General features: G+C 46.8%; 1 protein-coding gene across 1 annotated transcript in view; it reads right to left on the reverse strand.

Annotated features, from left to right (window-relative positions):
• CHD5 (chromodomain helicase DNA binding protein 5) overlaps positions 1–9,865 on the reverse strand; it is a 148,051-nt gene extending 138,186 nt beyond the window's left edge. Inside the window, exons 1-2 of the mRNA XM_044668656.1 lie at positions 9,778–9,865; positions 1,001–1,041 (exon numbers count right to left, since the gene is read on the reverse strand). Of these exons, the coding sequence (XP_044524591.1) occupies positions 1,001–1,041; positions 9,778–9,865 (129 nt within the window). The remainder of the gene's footprint in view (positions 1–1,000; positions 1,042–9,777) is intronic.

Here is a 9,865-nt window from a genome sequence, read left to right on the forward strand (position 1 = left end):
GAGAGGAGAGGAGAGGAGAGGAGAGGAGAGGAGAGGAGAGGAGAGGAGAGGAGAGGAGAGGAGAGGAGAGGAGAGGAGAGTTGTCATTGTATCCCCAGCACCTAGCATGATACTCACCCAGTACATCATAGGCATTTAATAAATACTCCAAAGAATTAGATTGGATTGGATTGGATTAGGTTGGGTTAGGTGAGGTTGAGTTGAATTGAGTTGGGTTGGTTTGAGTTGGGTTGGGTTGGGATGGATTGGAGCCCATCTCTTTTCCCTTATAGCATGCTATCTCTTAGAGTAGGGCAACATTTCTGTGCTGGTCCCAAGGAATGGAGAAACAGCAAACTGATGCTGCATTTTTTTCCCTCTGGTTTCTGGTTCCTATGAATCAGATAGCACTATGCTCCCCACCCCCGCCTCAAAAAAAAATAAAAGGTTCTGGATTCAGTTGGCTTCTTTTATCCCACCGGTAGAGCAAAGCCCTTTCTAATGACTGGGGTTGTTTTCCTACAATAGAAGGGCTCCAAAGGAAAGGGGGAAAGGAAGATTGAAATAAAAGCAACAGATTTGACAAGTAATTAGCTTAACTGTTGCTGATTTTTAAGAATATGTGTGACAGCTCTTGACACTTGAAAATCAGCCCCTCTGGGCACAAGCTGCAACTTTTCCTACCCAGCACTGTCTCTGTTTTGGTCCCTAACTGAGGAGCAGAGAGTCTGGGGGCCCAGCGGGCAGCCCTAAGGGCATCTTGCTGGGGAGGTAGGGGGAAGCCTAGGAGAGAAGAAAGCCAGGCAGGGCTATAGATTCCACTTGCCTGAGAAAGCAGGGCAATCAAAGGGGATTAGTCAAACTGGAGAGGGGGCAGGAAAGAGGGGGATTGAACCCTATATTTGGATCACAGGGTCCAGGTGGGTGAACCCCATTGAGGTGAGAAAGGACTAAAGACTTTCATAATCTGCAGAAGAGCCATAGAGTGGAGGATGGAAGAGATGTGGAGAGAGGGGACTACCATGACCTTGAGCTGCATGAACAGGGACACAGCTTTCAAGACTAGAGAGGTGAAAGGCCCCCTGGTTAGACAACAGCTAGAGGATTATATAAATTTTCATACACCATGATTTAAGCAGGAATCAGACAAGCTGGAGAATGTCCAGTAGAAGGCAATTAGGATATCAAAAAGGTGTTGATTTCATGTCATATGCTTTTCTTAGCATCCCCAGGGTTTAGCACAGTGCCTAGGATATGTCCTGTTCAGTCATTCAGTTAAGTCCAACTCTTGTGACTCCACAGACCAACTGTCCGTGGGGTTTTCTTGGCAAAGACACTGGAGTGGTTTGCCACTTCCTTCTCCAGTTTCATGCAGGCAGGAGTTAAGTGACTTACCCAGGGTTCACACAGCTAGATCACATTTGAACTCTAGTCTTTCTGACTCCAGTTCTAGTGCTCTATCTACTGTGCCACCTAGCTGCCCTAGCATACAGAAGGTGCTTAATAAATGTTCATTGACAGACAGTCTGATGTGAAGATTAGATGGAGGCACTAAGGAATTGTTAGAGAGAAGAAAACTGAAGGCCAGGGGGTGGAATACTGTCTTAGAGTTTTGGCGGGGGGGGGGGGGGGGGCGGCAGCTGGGTAGCTCAGTGGATTGAGAGCCAGGCCTAGAGATGGGAGGTCCTGGGTTCAAATCTGACCTCAGACACTTCCCAGCTGTGTGACCCTGGGCAAGTCACTTGACCCCCATTGCCTACCCTTATCACTCTTCCACCTATAAGTCAATACACAGAAGTCAAGGGTTTAAAATTTAAAAAAAAAAAAAAAAAAAAAAGAATTTTTTCCCTGCTTGCCCCCAAAAGGAAGAATCAGAAGCCACTGATAGAAGTAGCAAAAGGTTGGATTTAGGTTTACTATAAGGAAAAACTGTTTACCAATTAGATATCTAGGAAAATGGAATGGCTACTCTGAAAGGCAATGGGTTCCCCTTCCTTGGAAACCTTCAAAATAAGTCAAACGATGAAGGCCCTTCCAGGACAAAAAAATTCTGTAACACCATGAGCCTCTCATGATGTTCCAACCAGTCTCTCCACTCTATAAACCATCAGATGAGGCTCCCAAGCCAATATTCATTCAGCAAACCCAAGCCCATTTCACATCTCTACTGAGAAAGTTTTCTTAGTTCTCTATCGCTTACAGGATCAAATATAAACTCCTTAGTTAGTTAGGCTCCTAATATCTCCATGGTGTCATTGAGTCTTCCCTTTCTAGACTGATTTGACGCTATAGCCCAATCAGCCTAGCCTAGGCAACATAGCATATTCCCACTTAGCACAGAATTTCCAGGAATGCTCCCTCCTCTTCCTCTTAACTACCTCTTGGAACCCCCATTCAATTTGACTCAAATGCCAATTCTTACTCGAAGCCTTTCTTAAGCTCGATAATCGTTAGCACTCCACTCATACAAAATGAGTTTTCTATTTATCTACCTATATAGATATATATTCCCAGAAGCCATCTGGTATAATACAAAAGAGTATGTGGCATCTGGAGTCAGGGGATCTGGGTTCCAGTCCTGGGTCTGACATTGACTAGCTATGTAACCACCAGAAAATCACTTCACTCCTGAGCCTCAGATTTTGCATCTATAAAATGGAGATGACACTATCAGCACCATTTACCTTTCCCAGGCTATCAAGAGTGTATTTGGGGGTAGAGCTTGGGGGCAGGGGGGTGCAATGAGAGGTAAAAACTGAACAATGTGCTTTGTAATCTCTATAGGGCAATAGAAATGAAAACTGCTGTAGGAGCCCCAAGGGGCAGGCAATCTAGGTGTTTGTACCTGGCACACCACAATCTCTCTCCAATCTTTATGCACTGACTATCTCTCAGGCCTGGAACACACTCTCCACCTCTGCTTCTTGGAATCCCTGGTTTCCTTTAAGGCTCAACTCAAATGAGCCCTTCTGCAAGAAGGTTTTCCCCGAGCCCCCACTGGTAGTGTCCCTCATCCCTAACTACCCTATAAATAGATTTCTTTGCATTTATTCATTTTATCTTTATTAGGTTTATTCATGTTTTTTGTCCTCTCCCATACTCCCATTTAGGGTGTGTCACATAAATAGTGACCATCTTATAATTTTCTGATCTTTTGTAGCCCCGGGACTTAGTACAGTAATTGGCTTAACAAATACTCTGTATGGGGCAGCTATATAGTTAGCAGAGTGGATATAGCACCAGGCCTAGGTTCAAATCTGGCCTCATACACTTTCTAGTTGTGTGATCCTAGGTGAGTCATTTAACTCCACTTGCCTAACTCTTAACATTCTTCTGTCTTAGAATCGATGTTAATGATAATAGACGTATAACCCAGATCAAATTGCTCACCAGATCCAGGAGTGGGGTAGGAAAAATGTGGACTTTAAAATTAATATTCAATATCTCCAAAGTATAATGTTTATAGAGATTTATTAATATTTAACTAGAGAGCTAGAGAACACAGGGAACGTTCCCCATTCATTTCATGTGGAAGAGAGAGCTAGAGGGGTGTTACCCAAAACTTATATACAAACACGTAAAAGACACAGGTAAAAAGAAAAATGGAATTGTGGGTAATACAGAAAGGAAGTGTGGGTAAAATAGTTTTAGGGATTCAAGATTTTCCAACTATACAGAAGGGAGGGAGGGAGACAATTTGGAACATAAAACTTTGGAAAACTTATGGGGAAATTGTTATTACACATAATTGATAAAAAAAAAAAACCAACAAATCTTGGGGCAGCTAAGTTGCTCAATGGATTAAGAACCAGGCCTAGAGACAGGAAGTCCTGGGTTCAAATTTGGTCTCAGACACTTCCCAGCTGTGAGACCCTGGGCAAGTCACTTAACCCCCATTGCCTAGCCCTTGCCACTCTTGTGCCTTGAAACCAAAATAAAAATTTTTTAAATAACATATTTTTGTTTTTAAAAACTGATGCTAAGACAGAAGATAAAGATTTGCTGTTGTTTTTTAAATACTCTATATTTGTTCTATCTCTGTATTTGTATCCCCAGTGTCTGACACATAGTAGGCACTTAATGCTTGTTGATTGAGTTACATTATGTATCTATGAAACGTGTGTGTATGTTGTCTCCTTATTAGAATATAAGGTTCCTTTAGACTGTTTTCACCTGTCTTTGTGATCCCTAGCATTTGGCACACTGCCTGGCACACAGTTAATGCCTGTGGAGTGGGTCGGTTGACTGGAATTCCCATTTCACATATGAGGAAACTGAGCTTCAGAGAATTGAAGTGATTTCTCCACGGTCATACAGCTTAGTATCAGCTCTGGGATTTGAACCCAGCTCCCTAATTTCAAGTTCAGGGCTCCTTCTATCACACACAAAAGCAGGAAGATATCTGTTCAATTTGTTCTCACTGGAATGTTAGGCAATGAATTGGACCTTGGTGGGGGGGGGGGGGGAAGGAGGGCAAAAAGAGGTGGATACGGAGCAGGGAGAAGTCCCCAGGAAGCATCGGAGAGGGAGAGCCGCAGTTACAGGGAGTGAGGCAGAAAAGAAGATTCACTGATTTGTTGCTATTTCCCTATCCATGGTACCATGTTCAGTTTCTGAGCACCACCTAGTAACTGATAACCAGGAGAGTGTCCAGAGGATGAAAGCCAGGATGAGGAAGAGCCTTGAGTCTATGTTATAGGAGTGTGGGCTGAAGGAAGTGGGGATGTTTAGCCCAGGGAAAAGAGGGCTCAGGGAGGACATAAGAGCTGTTCTCAAGCACATAAAGACTCTCGATTACCAGGCAGGTGGCCAAAAACATTCTTTTTTCAGTTACACATATGGAGGGTCCCTCCTAACTCTGAGACTCTGGGAGTGAGAGGACCCAAGTGAACAGGGGAGACCAATTTCCCTGAACACTGAGCACAGCTTTCCTTAGGGGCACAGCCTCTTCCCCACACTGGCTCTATGATCCTTGAGCAAAACACAATATTTTAGTGCCTTAGGCACCCTTCTGTCTCAGCAAAAAAAAAAAAAAAAAGGATGTCTATAATACACACATAGGGTACTAGAAGAATGATCTTCAGCCTTTCCTTTTGGGGAGGATTTCTGCCATTCCTGGACTTCTACATACTTTGTTCTCATTGGATCTTTTACTACCCTGGGGCAGGCATTGTTTTCCCCACTTTACAAATAAGGAAACTGAGGCCCAGGAAAGGGCAATGATTTACCCAAAGTCACACACAGCCAATCATTGGCACAATCAGGTTTAGAAGTCAGGTCAGGAAGGCAAAAGGACGTTTCAAAAGCACCTCAATTTGGGGCAGCTGGGTAGCTCAGTAAATTGAGAGTCAGGCCTAGAGACCAGAGGTGCTAGGTTCAAATCTGACCTCAGCCACTTCCCAGCTGTGTGACCCTGGGCAAGTTGCTTAACCCCCATTGCCCACCCTTTACCACTCTTCCACCTATAAGCCAATACACAGAAGTTAAGGGTTTAATAATAAAAAAAAAAGCACCTCATTTGACAAATGAGGAACCTGAGTCTTAGACAGAGGGACATCATCCAAGGAGCCCTGAGAAGCCAATTCCCAGAGGTGGGATTCTAACCCACCTTCTGACTCCAGTTCTATGGCTCCTTCCAGAGCATTTATCAATCATTTTGAACATCTTTTATTAAGTACCTACCATATAGGAAGCCCTATTCTGGTCACTGGGGAAATAAAATGTTTAAAAAAGGAAACACACAGAACCTGCCTTCCAGAAGCAACCATTCTAATTTGGGGTAAGGAAGCATGTGTACACGAGAACTATGATACATAAGAGTGTGAACAAAGGAGAGCCTTTTTTGTCTTCATCCAAACCTATGATTTCACCCATATGGGGAACTCCTAGTATGGACAGTCCCTTCACCAAGCCAAGCTGGCAGTTTTTCTCTAACTCTATTTTCTGTCACATGTCCCTAAGATGAGGCGTTATAGGTCACACAGTCAGTATATATGCTGGAATACTCTAAGGCTATCATTGTGGCAAAGAGAAAGAACACTGAGAGAGTTAGAAGATCTGGGTTATAATCCCACCTCTGATGATTACTCCCTGTGTGACCTTGGACATGTCACTTAACCCTCCCCAAGCCTCAGAATGGCCTTAGCTGTAAATGGAATGATTTAGAGCAGATCTATAATCCTGTGTAATAATGGTCCCTCTCTTATAAGAGATCCCAGATTTAGAGCTGAAAGGGACCTGAGAGACTAAGTCAAGCCATCGCCCCACCCAACCCATCTTCAATTTATAGAAAGGGAATTTTGGTCCAAGAGAGATTAAGTAACATCACAATATCACTTAATAATAAGTAAATAAATCACAAAGCAATAGAGCCAATAAGATTCAAACCCAGGTCTTGACTGAAATCCATTACTTTGTCCATACTACAATGCTGCCTCTCAGCTTGAGAAGGGAGAGATTGTTGTTATTTTTTTAAACCTTTACTTTCCATCTTAAAATCAATCCTGTGTATTGGTTCCAAGGCAGAAGAGTAGTAAGGGCTAGGCAATGGGCGTTAAGTGACTTGCCCAGGGTCACACAGCTAGGAAGTGTCTGAGGCCAGATTCGAACCCAGAACTTCCTGGCTCCGAGACTGAATCTCAATCCACTGAGCCACCCAGCTGCCTTGGGAGATTGTTTTTACCTGCAAACTTAGGAAGGAGATGGCGTCCAAGTTGGGCCTTGAAGGAAAGGAGGGCTATTTCAACAGAGGAAGCTTGCTGGAGGAAGTAGTTGACTCTAGGCATGAAAAGCTCCAAGATGGAGGCAGTTACTTCCAAAAGGAAGTAAAAAGGGAGAGCAGAGACTCATCCAGTTTGACTGGAAGGTAAAGTAAGTGGTGGGGTATCATATGAGATGAGACTGAAAAGAAAGGGCAGGCCTGAATTGTGAAGGGTTTAGAATGGCACCGTTACTGCTGTTACCTGACTCCCAGGACAGAGCTACAAGAGCTCAGAGGAAAGGAGTCTTTGCTGGCCATCCAGCCCAATCCCCTCATTTTGCAGATGCAGAAACAGGTCCAAAGAGGTTGTGATTTACCCAGGGTTACTCAAGGAATAAATGACAGGACCAAAATTTGAATCTGGGACCTCTGACTCCAAACATAGCTCTCTTTCCTCTATAGGAAATATGTATGTATACATGAAATCCTTCCCTCCTAGAGAATGGTAATCTAGAGGAAGACAGATGCTCAGAATCCCTGGGGTCTCCAAAGCAGGAACAAGGAGGTGAGAGTGCCACTCTACCTTCTGCCTCCTGCAGTAGTACTGTGTTCAGTTCTGGGCACCGAAGTTTTAGGAAGCTAGAGAATACCCAGAGAAGAGTGACAAGGACCAACTGATCAATCACCAAGCATTTATTAAGCACCTACTGTATGGCAGGCGCTGTGGTATGTACTGGGGACACAAAGACTGCCCTTAGATTCCATCAAGGAGACATCATGTACATAATAAGTATTTTGTGTGTGTTTGGCATCTAATAAATTTATATATATATATGAAACAAATATAATTTTTGAAGGGGAGGCACGTGCAACTAGAGGATGGGAAAAGGCTTTGTTGGCGATGGCAAAAGACTTTGAGATGCTGCAATGTCAAGGAGCCGGAATTTCTTTTAGCTCAGAGAAGAAAGGATTTAGGAGGTTCAAGAAGAGAATGTGTCTTCAGCTGTTATTTGAGGAGCTGTTATGTGGACCTATTGTTTGGCCAGAGATAGCAGAACTAGAAACCATTAATGGGTGGAAGTTGCAGGGAAACGTCCTAATTGTTTCTCCCGAAATGGAATGAACTGCCCTCTTACTGAAGCTAAGGGCTTGCCCTCTTACTGAAGTTGTTTGGTTTGGTTTTTCAGGAGAAAACTGGAGGGAGGGAAGGGATTAGGGATTAAAGCCTGGAGACGGGTGGATCAAGATGGGCTGGAGAAAGGAAGGATGCTCATAAGTAGGGGAAGCTCAGCCACAGGTGGGTGACTGACTTAGTTATCCAATGGGCATTTTAACTCCACAGGATGCCGGGAAAACTAGAGTGAGGGGTTTATCTCCCCGGAGCCCTTTGGTCATTTCTGGAAAACCAAGACCATTTGAACCAAGCAGCCCCCTACCAAGCCCTGTTTCTTCCCAAGGGGAAGCTTCTTTTAAAATAATAATAATAATAAATGCCGGAGGCTGGGACATTTATTTGGAAAGTCACTAAGCAGTTGGTAAACTTCATTTCTGTGTGAGGAGCTGAGAAAAGAGGCAGGCTGGGAAGGAAAACAGGCAGCAGAGCTCCGCAGAGAAGGGTTAACAACCAAAACAAGAAAGGCATCCGACTTTTGCAAGGGAGGTCCAGAAAGGCACCCATATAACCACTCCAACCTCTCCAAGATGAAGCAAGTGAATGGGTCTGGGCAGAGAGACCCAGGCTCAGAAAGAGCGTTGGGGGCGGGGAGGGGCACTATCAGCTTCTTTGCCTCTTCTCTCCCTTCCGCCTCATGCCCTAAGGGGGCACTTGGGGCTCCCCAGTAACGCCCTGGGCTGCCTGGATGCTGAGACCTACTGTTCTTCGAGTATCCTTGAAGTGCCAGGAAGAAAGAGAAAGGGGAGGAGTGTAAGGTCTGACGACTTGAAGGGGGGTTGGGGGGAGGGGGGAGTCCTCGAACCTCCAAACAGACATCTCTGGGAAAGGAGGGGGCGTTTCCCCTACACTCCACTAGCATCAGATCAGGTTGTCTAGCAAAAAGAAAGCTGCCGTCCGAACTCGGGCTTTAGAGAGGCACAGTATGAGCTTTGGAGCGCCCGCCTTCCCATCACCACCACCTGAGCTGCTGGGACATCCGCTGGATCAACACCAGACACCCACCTGTCCTCACCCAGCCTTTGGCGGAATGGGACACGAGCGGCGGCCGTTAGCGCCCAAAAGGGGCCAAGTCTATGCCAGCTAGCCTTTAGGCACTTGGCAAAAGGGATAGCCGGAGCCAGCTAATCCTGACCCACAAACGCTCCCGGAGCCCCGCCACTTGCCCACTTGGAGATCTCTCTCCGATGCCTACTTTTCCCCTGGAAGGAGTTTCCCCTACCCTACCCCCAGGACAGGAACCTGGGAGGTGGACCAAGGCCTGGGACCTTTTCCCGTTAATACAGACAACCAGAGGCCGAAGCTTCCCGTGCCAGAGCCCAGGGCGCGTCCGACGGTCATTCCCCCACCCCCAGTTCCCCACAAACACACACACACACACACACACCGCACACACGCGCGCACAACACAGAATACTCAAGGGCACAGGGGCTGACCCCGGCTGCGCTTCCCGCCTCTCTCTCTGCCTTGGCTCTACTACCCAGAGAGACCTAGAAAAGGCGGCCCAGCCCCCTCCAGCACAGAGGGCAACTAGGGCGCTGCCCACGCCGCCCCCCTCCTGGGCCCTCCCGGTGCCCAGCCTCCAGCCCAAGTGCTCAGCTCGATGCAATCACTGCCCCCACCCCCGCTACCCTAGGCGCACGCAGTCTCCCCAGTGCCCCTAGTCTAGGGGACTGTCCATCTCGCCCCCTCCCGTGCTGGGGCCCAGATCCTCCTGCAACCTCCCCAACCATCCCTCCATGACAACCTGGCGCAGCTCCCTCTCCTGCCCTGCCCAGCCCGTGCCCGCTACCCTTCCTCTTCTCCCTCCTCCCGCAAGCGGATCTCGAGCGCTGCCTCTGCCCCAGGGCCCGTGCCCAGCTTCTTCCTCCTCCCGCTCACCATCCCTATGCCCCGCGCCCGTGCACCACGGGTGCTTCCCACTCACCTGACATGTCCTCGTCGTTCTCCATCTCCTCTTCCTCCTCCTCGGGCAGCTGCGGCGGCTCCTCCTCTGTGCCCAGCGGGCCCCGCAT

This window comes from Gracilinanus agilis, chromosome 3, assembly GCF_016433145.1.
Source record: "Gracilinanus agilis isolate LMUSP501 chromosome 3, AgileGrace, whole genome shotgun sequence".
In the NCBI taxonomy this organism is placed as follows: Eukaryota; Metazoa; Chordata; class Mammalia; order Didelphimorphia; family Didelphidae; genus Gracilinanus; species Gracilinanus agilis.